The sequence below is a fragment of the Natrix helvetica genome (genome assembly GCF_964273705.1).
Source record: "Natrix helvetica genome assembly, chromosome: 7".
Lineage (NCBI taxonomy): Eukaryota > Metazoa > Chordata > Lepidosauria > Squamata > Natricidae > Natrix > Natrix helvetica.
Window position 1 is genome coordinate 21842204 of NC_138558.1, and position 14945 is coordinate 21857148.

Sequence of the window (14945 nt, forward strand, 5' to 3'; positions counted from 1 at the left end):
ACAGGTGTCTTTTATACTGATAACAAGTTCAAACAGGTGCTGTTGGTACAGGTAATGAGTGCAGGACAGAGGAGCCTCTTAAAGAAGAAGGTACAGGTCTGAGAGCCAGAAATCTTGCTTGTTTGTAGGTGACCAAATACTTATTTTCCACCATAATTTGCAAATAAATTCTTTCCAAATCAGCCAATGTGATTGTTTGGTTTTTTTTTTACATTTTGTCTCTCATAGTTGAGGTCTACCTATGATGCCAATTACAGGCCTCTCTCATCTTTTTAAGTGGGAGAACTTGCACAATTGGCGGCTGACTAAATACTTTTTTGCCCCACTGTACCAACAGTTTCAAATCCAAGAGAAATAATGGAGATTTCGGTTCCAGTTAAAACAAATACTAGAAATTGATGGAGCTGCCATGGAAGAAGCCCTTTTTAAATTAAATGTTATAAAAGATGGGAAAATCTTAAATCTCTCTAGCTATACATTAAGCTGATCAAAATTTCCGAAAAATCCCTCCATCGAGTCTTAATGTACCTCAATATACTTTGACTTTCATAAGAGATAAATGGTTCTGAGAGGTAACATGGTTCTATCAGGACAACAAAAATAATAATGACATTATTTCATTTATGATATATGGTGTAATATACATGCATGTATAATGATGTCAATGCATACATGTATTTGGTCAATGAGTAAAATACAATGACTGAATGTCTGATATGCATCTACACTCACAAATGTGTGTGTGTGTATACAGCACAATGTACGTGTGAATATGTGCATGTGTGAATGAAAAACATCAGGTGGTTAGGAGATAAAAGGGATTGAATAAAAAATGTGAAACAGTCGTGTGATAGGACTATGTAAATTTATTTATTTGGGGTATGAATACAGGAACAGAGTTTGGACAAATGTGACTGGGTGACATAAAATCAACAAATAAATAAACACTAATAAACCTGTACAGGTAAAAACAGCATATGAAACTAACAAACCACCAGGCATGCAAATTTTTCTTATAACTTTCCAGGTGAAATTCCAAATTTATTTGACCCCAATGATTGAAAAAGGACCTGGGTTTTTAGTGCCTTTTCGAAGGCCAACTTGATAGAACCAACCATATATTTGCGGCCCCCAACAGCTTGTGGAGGAGTGGGCATTACATGGTGATTTCTGGATGGTCTTTGAGGGATCTGGTGGTAATAATAAATCTGGAATATGAATGAACTATGAGCCTCCCAATTCAGGAATTGGCACAATCAGTACACAAGACAAAGTTGTGTGAAGGCCAACCTGCACCTACAGTATATCACAGGAGTACACCCCCTCACATTTTATAAATATTTTAAGTATATCTTTTCATGTGAATACACTGAAGAAATGACACTTGACTACAATGTAATGTAGTGAGTATACAGCTTGTATAACTGTGCTGTCTCCTCAACACAACAGACAGCCATTAATGTCTCAACTACTGGCAACAAAAGTGAGTACACCCCTATGTGATAATGTCCAAATGGGGCCCAAAGTGTCAATATTTTGTGTAGCTATCATTATTTTCCAGCGCTGCCTTAATCCTCTTGGGCATAGAGTTCACTAGAGTTTCACAGGTTGCCACTGGAGTCCTCTTCCACTCCTCCATGATGATGTCTCGGACCTGGTGAATGTTAGAGACCTTGCGCACCTCCACCTTCTGTTTCAGGATGCCCTACAAATGCTCAATAGGGTTTAGGTCTGTATACATGCTTGGCCAGTCCACCACCTTTACCCTCAACTTCTTTAGCAAGGCAGTGGTCGTTTTGGAGGCGTGTTTGGGATTGTTATCATGTTGGAATACTGCCCTATGGCCCAGTCTCCAAAGGGAGGGGATTGTGCTCTACTTCAGTGTGTCACAGTACATGTTGGCACTCATGGTTTCTTCAATGAACTGTAACTCCCCAGTGCCGGCAGCACTCATACAGCCCCAGACCATGACATTCCCACCACCACGCTTGACTATAGGCAAGACACACTTGTCTTTGTACTCCTCACCTGGTTGCCACCACACATGATTGATTCCATCTGAACCAAATAAGTTTACCTTGTTCTCATCGGACCACAGGACATGAAATACATTGTGTGCAGCAAATCGTTTGCGGACTTCCTTGTGCATCATCTTTAGAAGAGGCTTCTTTCTGGGACGACTGCCTTTGTTTTCTTGTTAATATAGTTGATTGTCAGAGATTTCCACAAGATAACCAAACTTTATGAAATGCTACTTAGAACATCTGGAAATAACAAATTTATTTTTCAATACCAAACAATTCTTAATATAATTTCATTTCCATTATTTCATTCTCTATTATAAACAAATAATAAAGGAACAGTCTTTAAATGTATCCATTAATGCTTGGAAGCTAAATCCCATAATCAACATTAAGATTTCACGATATCTCAATATAGTTTCTACAAACTGTTTGAGATATTTGAACAACTTTCCAAAGGGTTTCATGTTTCCACAATATAATGGAGAATAAAAGATAATAAAATGCTTGTCTTATTTCACAGTGAGTAAATATGTTCCATATTTAACATCTACTAAATCATATTTGACCTATAAAACTTTAGGCAGGTTATTTGCCTCTACTTACATCATAGATAGTTTGAGATGGAGTGACAGAATGCCTTCATTAACAGATACCTGTCTCGTACATCTCAAAAGGAATTGCACTTTTGACACAGATTTCTGAACTGAAATAGTTCAGTCAAATTAACACCCACAGTGAATAATTGGAATTCTTACTCCATTTAATAATGTAATCCTGTGAAACCTCAGGAATATAGTAAGCCTAGCCATAGTAAAGCATTAACTCTAAATTCTATATAAGAATCAACAATAAAAGACATGGTTCAGGGTACTTTCTCATTCCCTCATTGTAACCGAATTTACATTATGCTGATATTGTTGATGCTGCTGCAATCCTAGATTCCGTTAATATTAGTTAATATGGGAAACCTGAACTAAGTTTTGCTATTAGTCTTGACAACAGCATTGGTCACCTAATAATTGTGGTCACCTACATAGTTTATCAATGAAGAGAAGAGCAGTGGTATGATCCTGGGTGGATTTGATGGAAATAAACTTGATTTAAATCATAATTTTTAAAGAGCAACTGTCATCTGTTCCGCAGTGGCTCCTCCTCTGACCCGCTGTTGACTCACTGACAGTCCCAATGTTGCGGAATATACAGCCTCGTGCTACATAACTAAGCTCCAATTCATGCTGAATAAACTCAATTATTAAGTACCTGAAATAGAAAACAATCTTTAGATAAATTTTTACCCCAAAAGCATTTCATTAAAATAAATTTGATAGCAATAATTTAAAAGTCCAATTTAATTTTTTTTAATCTCATTTTTTTTAAATGATCGATTTTTATCCACCCTAGTATGATCTATTTCATGTCAAGGTAGGCATAAAAACCAGGCACTCCTAGGATTTGATCCCGGGGTTCTGCATAACAGGAAGAGGCTGGGTTTTTTCAGTCTAATAGTATTTGAAACAGAACATATACCCATGAGATAGCATGACTATTACAACTATAATTAATTCAATGGTAGAAGTTCCTTTCTCTCTCTCTCTCTCTCTCTCTCTCTCTCTCTCTCTCCCCCTCCCTCCCTCCCTCCCTCCCTCCCTCCCTCTCTCTCTTCCTGTAAGAGAGGAATCTTAGAAGAAATCTTCAACCGACTGGAATGGGTTTGCCGCAACATTCAAAAACAGTTTGAATCTTTGTGGGCAAGTAATATTTGTTTGCTTATTATAATTTAATCCATCCTTTTGGCAGACTCCAGATGATTTAAAGATAATTGTAACATATTCTACTATGCATTAATGGTGTAAAATAAATTGATCAACGTATTGATAAATGATTCCTATATAAGGTGAGCATTGGAAATGAACCTAAACCTGTAAGATGTAAACTTGGAAGATGGGGAATTTAGAAAAGAAAAGAATATTCTGAAATTTGAGGGAGGATTCCAAGATGGCAACATAGTTACAATCCTCATAATGAGCCCACCTAAAAAAACTTTTCATCCAACTTGCATTTTCATTCAAAGTCTATTTTTAGACGGACTTCTTTCAACAATCACTTTTTACAATTTTATCATTTTTTACAAAAAAAATAGTAACTTTGTTTTTATTGCTATTATCTGACCAGTCCTTTTTTTTTATCGAAAGCGTATTTGAATTTGAGTCATGGGGAAAAGGAAGAAGCAAGAGAGAACACCCCGAGTCCCTTCGCGGAGAGGGCGCGACTGATAAATCGAATAAATAAATAAATAAATAAACACCTTCTGCAACACAGCGCTTTGCTAAGCCTCTAAAACAGCAGAAAGTGGGTGGATTCATCAGAAGCCTCCCACAGTGAGTAACATCATCTTGTTTCATCTTTTTAACAGATTTGACCCCTTAGAGTGGAACCTACAAAGCCGAGAGAGAGTCAGCAACATCTAGAACTTTCCGTCTCTTTGATAGAAAATGCTCTCTCTCACAAACGGTTGCTGCCGCTTCAGTCACCAAAGGGCTCATAACAAGAGGAAGAGGAGGGCTCTACTTTCAAATTCTTGAAAAAAAATAATAAAATATACTTGACTTTATACAGTCTATTAATAGCATACATTCTTCTATCATTTTTTTGAGCTGCTTGCCAAAGTAAAAAATCAAGTAGATTCTCTTAAGAGACTCCTTCGAAAAGTTATTGAAATTTAATTAATTAAATTGCTCGCTTTGCCAAGGCAAATTGTCTCTGTTCAAATTGCAAACAGCCAGCAAAGGAAAAGAAAATCTGACACCCCACCCCACCCCCTCCGGGCAGAAGTGATGGATGAAAAAAGAAAAATATTAATAACTACAGAGAAACATGAAAAGCTTTCAAAAAGCGACGTCCCCTATAAGCTAGCTTCGATAGCTTTGCGAACAACAGAGTAAATAGAAGTAGATGAGGGTCTAAAAAAGCCATCACCCTGTCCTTACACCAGCTACTACACTGTGAAAGACAACTGATGGACTTACAAAGGGTAGAATGGCTTCCACCTAGAGACATTGTAGTCCTCTTGACATTTAGACAAGCCTGTAAACCCCCAGCGTGCTCTTCAAAATGAGAACTTTTGGAGCATTTTCTAACTTCCAAAGCTTTTTTTTTTTACTCTGAGGAATTTAGTCCACTTCTAACTCAATGCAGCTATGAGGGTACTGGAATATAACTAAAAATAAAATTCCTCACTCAGATTTCAAATTTACTTTACCAACAGATCCTCTGCAAGAGAATTCTAATTAAACTTGTCCAACTTACAGCCAAAGAGCTGTTAAATGAACAACTAGGAGAAAGTTTAACTAACTACTTCAGTGCTCTGTCACATCAGACTGACATCATAAAGTGGCTGGGTGACATCACAGAATCCCTGTAATGCAGTCAAGTCACTACTGGTCAGAAATTAAATCCCTGATCAACCAACTCAGGAGGAGGAAGGCTCCTGGAGCCATTTCACTACCCCAAAACTACTGAAGAACATAGAATCGTGAGCTCTAACCTTGGTATCATTGTTTACTTATATTGACACCACTGGATGCACCCCTGAGGATTGGGGCCTGGCAATTATAGTCCCAAACTATAAGAAGGGAAAGAGATGGCTGCAAACCGCAATAAGCTTAAGAACTGGCTGCAAAGCTTCCTCTCAAAGCAAGTTATACTTCAAACGGGGTAAAACAGGGTTGTATTTGGCTCCCTCCTGCTTTCCAACTTCTACATCAGTGGCATAGTGAGAGGTCTAAATGAACCCAATTTCCATCCCCCTAAACTGCCCTGCTGCTTTATGAATATGCTATTGTACTTCTCCACAGAATACCAATAGCCTTAAAAGAGCTCCAAAATCTTTGATCCAATATTACAATAATGACAACCTGGAAATAAATTATCAGAAAAATAAGGCAAACAATCCATTTATGGAGCATTAATGGTCATAAAATAGGACAAGTGACTAGCTTGAAGTATTTAGGAGTAATCATGCATGCATGCCACAGGCTCAGGGAAAGCCAACTGTGAATATGCTGTCTGACAAAGATCTGCTAATGACATCCGTAAATTCTTCTGATCCAAGGGAGGATATTACGGGATTTTTCGGACTATAAGACACACTTTTTTGTCTCCCAAAATGGGGTGAAAATGTATGTGCGCTTTATAGACTGAATATTGCCGAAGCCCTGCCCAACCGGCAGCCATTTTTTGGTCTCCGCACGCTCCGTTTTCGGGCCAATTTTCGGCCTTTTTCAGCCTGTTTTCGGGGCTTTTTTCCAGTCCATTTTCAAGGTTTTTTTCATCACATTTTTGAGACTTTTTTGGCTCATTTTGGGGGGAAAATTGGTAGAAAAGGGCAGGAAAAAGGGACCAAAAAAGGGCTGAAAATGGGATGCACGGAGGCAAAAAAACCTTTTTTTTTTGTTATTTTCCTCTTCTAAATTTAGGTGCGTCTTATAATCCAAAAAATACGGTATGTTCTAATCAAGCTCTTTCTGGCTAAGCCTCTAGCCCAGCTCCTCAATAGGACTTTGGTTGTGTCTCCAAGCCTCATGTTTTACTTTTGTGCAAAGGGTGCAATCTAAACTCACCAGGGCCGCTCTCCAGATACCATGCTGTGTCTCAAACACACATCTGCGACTGGAAACCAGGCGTGATAAAAATGGAATCCAGAGTGCGTCTAGCTTCCATAAACTTTTGGCCAAAGCTCAACTTTTTCCCTCAACACTTCCATTGATCCCTCATGGATTAAACCTGTGGAACTTAGTTTCTCAAGTCAAGTTCTCCCTCCAGAGTTATTAAGATGGAATATGATAAGGCAAAACAATCCCTAAAGGTTGAAGAATGCAGAGGGGCAAGCAGTTCGAGGGAAAGCTCCAATCTTCTTGAGACCAATACGCAACTAATACATTGATACTGTTGCCAGCTACTTTGCCCAACTGGAAACACCTAGCCATGAGAAAGCTTTCTCCCCTGACCAATGCCATGATCTCCCCCCACCCCACCCCACTTCAATATCGGACTGTAAATATAAGTTCCATTCACTGAAAGGCTTGCCCTTTTGATTTTGGGGAACGGAAGCAGGAACAATTCCTCTACAATCTCCTTCTACACAGCTCCCATTAGGGAAACATCATACTTCTTCTGATCAGAAGATATCCTTAGTGGTACAGATTCAGCCTATGCTCATAGAAGTTCCCCTAGTGTATCTAACTAGGTTTTGCACAGCAGCACAGGTCTGTTGAATTTTGATGGGTCATTATTGTGCAATGCATACCCACAACTATAATCCATTGAATTTTTAAATAATGCTATCTTGCTGCCACCACTTATCAGTCTTCTGGCAAGGTGAGAATTGCGGCACCTCCAGGCAGGTTCCTGGACTTACATTGGTGTAGGGAGTTAAATTTGCAGGGATCTAGGTGGCCCATCAGCTACTCTAAAAGCAAACTACAATAGCGCACACTAATCCTCAAAGCAAAAGTGAACAAGCACAGTACAAAAAGGATCTTTCTGCAAGCAATACATGCAAACAAACAAACAAACAGTGCAGTAGAATGCAAAGGAACTTTACAAGTACTAAAACGTCTTTCTATAGATGCTGGATACTATTTCTGCAAGCAATTGCAAGGGAAACACAAACAAAAACCGTAATAAACATTATAGTACTTACTTATTAGGTTGCAAAGTAATTACAAATAAGCACAGCAGTTTATTAAGTACTTATAAAGAAAAAGAAAAAGTTAAAATACTTACAAAGGAAACCATAGTGCTCCATCCCAAAGACCACAGCTACGAGAGAAGCAACGAGGTCAGCAATGAGAGACTCACTCCTTTAGTTTTCTACCCAGCAAAAAAACCATGTGCAGGCGGTAAAATCCATGGTCTTGATTGATCATGTGACCAGGGGGGGAAACAACTCATTGATCATACAGGCCTCAGAAATTGTATGACGAAACTGTTGGCAAAAAAGATCAGTCACAAGAGATCTGATTGCCTTGGTTATAAAATCAAGAGCTAGAATGAACATGTCTTTACTTTAAAAAAAGAGTGATCATTTAGTAACACTCTGGACATAAGTATATATTCTTAAACTGTATTGTTTTTTGGCAAAAAGAACCCTATTCACCAAAGTTCATAATGACTAATGATGGAAAGAGTCTTATCTGAATACTTTTTGAGGCTGTTTAAACCTACTTGGGGAAAATGTTCAAAAGTCTGGCCCCAAATTGTTGGAAGTGTAAAAAAAACACCAGGCACTTTCTATCATATGTGGTGGACGTGCAATGAGGCAAAAAAATATTGGAAAATGATCCAATCATGGTTAGAACAAATGGTGGAAGAACAAATTATGTTTAAACCAGAAACTTTTCTCCTAGGCATAATACCGGAGGGGTTCAAGAAAGATACACTTTATTTAATTATACATATACTAACTGCAGCGCGCATAACCTATGCACAGTATTGGAAAAAAGAAAATACACCATCAGAGCTTGATATAATCAGAAAAGTGTTGGCCTGTGCAGAAGCAGATAGGCTCACTCTTGAACTTAAAAATAAAGGGGAATCAGAATATTTTGAAGTATGGAACAGATTTTATGATTGGTATAAGACAAGATGACAAGACTGGAACAAATGTATATATTGTGATTGGACAGAAGGATAGACAATGTATTAAGTAGATTAATTGTTAATGGTTGAAACTAGCTGTACATAATGTGAATGTATGGTCACTCCAACTCCGCGGTATTGCATTGTTTTAAATGTAAAAATAATAAAAATATATTTTTTAAAAAAACCTACTTGGGGATCTCCAAAAATTTGATTGGCTACAGGAGCTTTGGGACTTCTTTGGTTTTTAGGTTTACTCAGAAATCTTAAACTACTGAAATCAGTGGCACTTGTTCCAACTAAATGTGAATACAACCTCAGTTTTTAGTAGTGTCATAATACTGTTTATCAATCATAGTAAAAAGAATGTAACCATTTATCTCATAACCACGAGTATTTATATTTGTTCTTATTTATGCCTACGACTAAGGAGTGCAGTTTTTTTCTTTTGCTTTCCATTTCAAAGGCGATGTCACTTTCATCCCATCAGTTCTGCATGATAAATTAATTTCCATGAAATTGAATTTTTAAATATTGTGAAATTTACAGTTCTAAGCAGTACTGTGGATGAAATGTATTGATGCATTTGTATTTAAATACATTTTCTTAATTGCATCAATAGTTACATAAAAAAGATAATGTGACTATAACTATCTTTATTTCTAATATTTGCATGAGAAAAAAACCCCGTAAAATGCTATGAAACACCCAAAAACAGTAAAGGATTAACTGTTGTGAATGGTAAGCATTGATACATTGGAAGAAATAACTGTTGTCACAGGTGGTCTATAAAACAGGTAGGAAACAGTCTGTGTGAAGTTTCCCAAGAATGTCCTTGCCATAATCCAAAGGGCCTCCTCGATACCAGTCAGCCTTACCTGACTCAAGCACAGGAATTCAAAAGGAAGACCACTACACCGGAACAGGTGCTAAGAAACATTTGCATCCCAAAGCAGGGCTGGGGGGAGGGGGGGATATATTGTGAATATATTGTAGCAAAAAAGATATATCTTCTGAAGACAGCAGGTTGACGCATACCAATGAGTTGTCTGTGGACCATTTTCTTTACAAACACCCAGCATTCACAACATATACACTGTAGTGCTGTCAGAGAATCCCAGGCAGGGAAGAGCTGTTATTTTTCAATACAAAATAAGAACTTTTCACCACTTTGCTCTGAATATCAGAGGTGGGCAGCAGGTGGCTTTCCAGATCTTACTGAACTATAAACCCTCTAATAGATTTGTAGGCAGCATAGCCAGAGGTATAAGATAGTACTCTACCTGGACAGTTGCTTTGGAGATCCATACCAGCGGAATAAATAATGTTTCTTTCCCATGAAAGCCAGAGCCAATCACCAAGGTAGCCACAATTCCAACTGCTACAGACAAAATCATAGTGGCCAAACAAAACCCTGTAGAGAGAGATATTTAATAGTTCCACTTGACTGGGAGAATATTTGTAAGATCAAATGGCACACAATGACAATCTTGATTGATAAAATATAGCTAAGTATTTCTTAGATGGAGCCAGTTCATTTTCTGAAACCAATTAGCCATGGCTGTATTTGCTTATTAATTGACTCATTATCAAATATTTGTGTGGTTTTTTTAAAATTAAGATATGTTATTTGAAGCCATGGCCACCAATTGTCCAGGACCAAATGTATAGCTCTCCCCCAAAAACAATCATTACTGAACATCATCTTTATAGGGGAAGAGAAGAGTCTTATTGAGACGTACAGATCTCTTCTGCAAACAGAGTCTCTTGTTTTCACAGTACTGCAAAAATAAGACTCTGGCATAATAATACTAATTTGTGGCTTTCCAGGTATTTTGCCGTACCTGTCTTGGAAAACCATTTCATATACTGAAAACTACTTAAATAATATCTATACAAACATTTATCTTGGAATCCTTAGTTGTCTCATTTATAGTATAATATATATGATTACATTATATAAAATCTTAACTGGTTATTCCTCTGCGTGAAGTGTGTGTATAAACAGAGTTTTTAGTTGTATGACTGACAACATTTTGTTAAAAATTCTACGTTTGCTGCATGGAAATATGTAGGCATGTTCTGATTTGGAAGCCCACTCAACTGCCAGTTTATCTATATTGCTATAAATGATCATGTGATTTTAAAATCAGGGTTATGGTCCACTGTGTTGCGTAAACGCAACCAATTCTGGCTAAGCTGCTGGTTTTTCTCATAAGGAAGCCAGGCAGTATATTTCAGAATGCTATATGCAAACTTACCAAGAGTTTCAATTCCAAGAGAAGTAATGAAGATTTCAGCTCCAGTTAAATCAAACACAAATGACCGAGACACTTGCCATGCAAAAGTAACAATATCTTCCACTGCTTTCTGCAAGACAAAACACCAAAACAGTTTTACATCAATAAGCGTTGATAGTACCTGGGCAGAAGAGTGACATATCTTAAAATTAATTTGTCCAAGCAGGACACCACTTTCCTTTTTTCCTAACGTTAGGAATTGGATTCTGCCATTACCATCATCTTTCAAGGACTTAAAAAAAACCATTATAGTAATTAACAATATAAAAAACACACTACTGTCCAAGATCCTTCAAGAGTTAATATCTGTCTATGTATTCTTTGTATACGTGTATGTGTGTATACACCCACACACAAAAATATACCTACCATATTTTCTTTGCATATACAGATACACATGCATCACAAATATGTCATGTTTGCAAAGGGCCTGATCACCAATGATAAAAATATCTAAAATTATGGTTTTGATTGATCATGTGACAATGTTGTGATGACACCCCTGCCTTACAAAGTTACCCAAAACACATCCCCGACACTACAAGTGCCCCTTTAACTCAAAATAGGAACCAACTTCCTTACCAAAGACACTCAGTTCACATTAAACTCCTTATTCCACCCTCCTTCTAGATAAGTGGTTCCCCAACATGGGGCCCATGTCCCACAGAGGGGTACTTTGATTTTTAATGGGGGCAATTTGAACCTTGCTTAAACTAAGTTAATGGCCTTTTAGGCTTCCTCCGCGTGAGTAGAGTTCGCTTTTTGAGTAAAGTAAGAATTATATGTGGCGGGGGGGGGGGATCAGGATTTTAGAAATGCTTAGGGGGGGCATGGCCAAAAAAAGGTTGGAACCACTGTTCTAGATTGTGCAAGAACCAACAATCTGGATGCCATTTCTGCTGTTTGTGAGGAGTGGAGGCAAAAGGCAAGTATTCCACATTTTGAATTGAATATTTTATTGTTACCAAATGTGGTAAGACGCAGAAGGAATTTGTATCTGGTGCAGAAGTTCTCAATGGAAAGCAACAGAATATAATGGTCATAATACCAATCAGAGGGGGCAGAAGAAGATAAAGATAAATACTGCAGCCATATTACATGAGTAAATATTTGTACAGTACAGTGGTGGGTTCCGAATCCCGTTGTAACCGGTACGGTGCAATGGGGCCCGGCGTCTTCCACATGCACGCGCGCATACGTCCTTACCTCTGTGACCCTCCAGCTGCTCGGCGGAGCGTTGCGCAGGTGCGTACGCTCCATGTGCATAAGCACCGAAGAGTTCAAATACAGGTAAGGAGCTCGGGCTGGCGGGCCCTCCGGAGCACGGTACTGGAATGGTACCCGATGCTCCCGGCAGGCACCGGTACTTCCGTACAGGGGTGTACCACCTGCAACCCACCACTGGTACAGTAGACAGTAGTATAAGCATTAAGTGTGCAACAGCAGAGTGGGGTGGGGAGGAACAGATGCTGTCTAGTTGTTTGTCCTATAGCGCCACCTAGAGGGAAGCAGTTGAAAGAGTTTGTCTCTTCTTGGAAGCTTCCAGCGATGAAGCTCCTACAACTTCTGAAGACAAACTGTTCCATGGGTTAATTACTCTGGGTGTCAGAAAATTCCTCCTTATTTTCAGGTTGAATCTCTCCTTGGTCAGTTTCCATCCATTATTCCTTGTCTGGCCTTCAGGAGCTTTGGAGAATAGCTTGACTCCCTCCTCTCTGTGGCAGCCCCTCAAATATTGGGACACTGCTCTCATGTCTCCCTGGTCCTTCAATGGCAACTCCCAGAATTCTCCAGCCAAATGTAAAAGAAAAAAGATAAAGATAAATACTGCAGCCATATTACATGAGTAAATATTTGTACAGTACAGTGGTGGGTTCCGAATCCCGTTGTAACCGGTACGGTGCAATGGGGCCCGGCGTCTTCCACATGCACGCGCGCATACGTCCTTACCTCTGTGACCCTCCAGCTGCTCGGCGGAGCGTTGCGCAGGTGCGTACGCTCCATGTGCATAAGCACCGAAGAGTTCAAATACAGGTAAGGAGCTCGGGCTGGCGGGCCCTCCGGAGCACGGTACTGGAATGGTACCCGATGCTCCCGGCAGGCACCGGTACTTCCGTACAGGGGTGTACCACCTGCAACCCACCACTGGTACAGTAGACAGTAGTATAAGCATTAAGTGTGCAACAGCAGAGTGGGGTGGGGAGGAACAGATGCTGTCTAGTTGTTTGTCCTATAGCGCCACCTAGAGGGAAGCAGTTGAAAGAGTTTGTGTCCCAGATGTCAGGGCTCTGAAGTTAACTTCTCAGCCCTCCTTCTGATCCACCCAATATACAGGTCCAGTATATTGGAATGGATATAATATATAACCTTCATTATATCTAATATAATAATATAATAGAAGGCAAGCTAGTTGCAGTTCTTCTTCCTGCAACTTTAACCATCCGTTGAGTCTGCATCTGTCCTATTTGGCTGCTGTATCTATTTAACAAAAAAAAAAAAAAAGGGGGGGGGGATCCAGGCTCGAGATCGCGGACAAGGCGGTGCGGGTTACTTCCCAGTTGCTCCCTCGGTGAAGAGGAGCGGGGCCCAGGAGGGGAGCTCCGGTAACAGGCGGCTTTGTCATTTCAACCAAGGCAGATACAGAGGCTCCGGGCAGCCCGATGGCCCCAACGGTGGAGGACGAATCGGCTCCGGACACTCCGCGACTGAGCCCCAACGGTCCCAAAGGCCCCTCCCGACACCTTCCACCCCTTCCACCGGGCTCGACTGCGGGCAGCCGCCAAGCCAACCTCCCGTAACGCTCCTACCGGGCCCGGCTGAGCCGCCGCTGCCAAACGCCTTGCTGAAAGGAAGGCAGGCAGGCGGGGCGGGCAGCCTTCCCTTCCGGTTTAGCCCAGCCGGCCGGCCGAGGCCGCGTCGGGGACCCCGCTCACCTTGTTGATGCGTTTCAGCGCCATCCTGCCTTCTGCGCGGGGGGAGCGTGGCGGTGCGGGTGGTGGTGGTGGTGGGTGGCCGCCGCGGCCGGGGGTCACTCGAACTGCGCCTCCTTCGCCTCCGCCTCGTCGGGCCTGTCTGCGTGGCCGCCGCCGCCGCCGCTCTCCCTCCCTGCGGGTGGGCGATGGAGCCGCTCGCTCGCTCGCCGCCTGCCTTTTCGAACACCAGCCGCGACGTCAACGGCGCCGCCTCTTTCGATCGGCGGAGGTCCCCCGACCGGCCTCTCCAGAGAAAAGAGCCCACGACGCGCTCAGAGGCTGGGAGATTTGCGCACGCGCGACTCGTCAGCTTTACCTTTCTTCCTTCGCCATGAAGCGAAATTAGATTGACAGAGTTGGAAGGGACCTTGTAGGTCATCTAGTCCGACCCCCTGCCCATGCAGGATACCCTACACCATTTTTGACAGATGGCAGTCCAGTCTCTTCTTGGAAGCTTCCAGCGATGAAGCTCCTACAACTTCTGAAGACAAACTGTTCCATGGGTTAATTACTCTGGGTGTCAGAAAATTCCTCCTTATTTTCAGGTTGAATCTCTCCTTGGTCAGTTTCCATCCATTATTCCTTGTCTGGCCTTCAGGAGCTTTGGAGAATAGCTTGACTCCCTCCTCTCTGTGGCAGCCCCTCAAATATTGGGACACTGCTCTCATGTCTCCCCTGGTCCTTCAATGGCAACTCCCAGAATTCTCCAGCCAGCAGAGCTGGCTTGAGAATTCGTCCAGAAGTCTTAAAGTTGCCAACTTTGGGGATCCCTGCACTAAAGTCTTCGCTAAACCAGGTCTTTTGCTTGATGATATCACCCTGAGCATGCCATTGTTTGCATGGCTTGTTATGGATGTTTATGCATATGTGTATCCACTAATAATATTTTATAGTAGAATTATCCCTTCTGAGAATTCAGATTTGAGTTAAACTCCTTATTAGACAAAACAGTTAAAGCGTGCTCCTTTCTTTTTTAAAAAAACTTTTTATTTTGTTTATTCAAACTTCAC

At 40.7% G+C, this 14945-nt stretch overlaps 2 protein-coding genes across 2 annotated transcripts in view; both read right to left on the reverse strand.

Annotated features, from left to right (window-relative positions):
• Positions 1-14113, reverse strand: part of UBE2D3 (ubiquitin conjugating enzyme E2 D3) — a 65063-nt gene extending 50950 nt beyond the window's left edge. The window contains exon 1 of the mRNA XM_081959089.1: positions 13897-14113. Within this exon, the coding sequence (XP_081815215.1) occupies positions 13897-13920 (24 nt within the window). The 5' untranslated portion in view covers positions 13921-14113. The remainder of the gene's footprint in view (positions 1-13896) is intronic.
• Positions 266-12718, reverse strand: LOC309395174 (sodium/hydrogen exchanger 9B2-like). The gene is made up of 6 exons (XM_081959092.1): positions 12170-12718; positions 10925-11033; positions 9947-10077; positions 7809-8010; positions 3058-3284; positions 266-2264 (listed from the first exon to the last, which is right to left on the reverse strand). The coding sequence occupies exons 1-4, from the start codon at positions 12227-12229 to the stop codon at positions 7948-7950; spliced, it is 363 nt and encodes a 120-aa protein (XP_081815218.1). The 5' UTR covers positions 12230-12718; the 3' UTR covers positions 266-2264; positions 3058-3284; positions 7809-7947.
• Positions 14114-14945: the final 832 nt, after the last annotated feature.

What these genes read in the sequence shown, in the direction of transcription:
- LOC309395174 (XM_081959092.1), bottom strand. Translation starts at nt 12,229, where the DNA reads ATGCACATGGAGCGTACGCACCTGCGCAACGCTCCGCCGAGCAGCTGG. An exon ending in TCTTGGAATTGAAACTCTTG is followed by an intron (nt 10,078 to 10,924) that starts GTAAGTTTGCAT and finishes CTCTCTCTACAG; the next exon opens with GGTTTTGTTTGGCCACTATG. An exon ending in TCTCCAAAGCAACTGTCCAG is followed by an intron (nt 8,011 to 9,946) that starts GTAGAGTACTAT and finishes TTTTGCCAACAG; the next exon opens with TTTCGTCATACAATTTCTGA.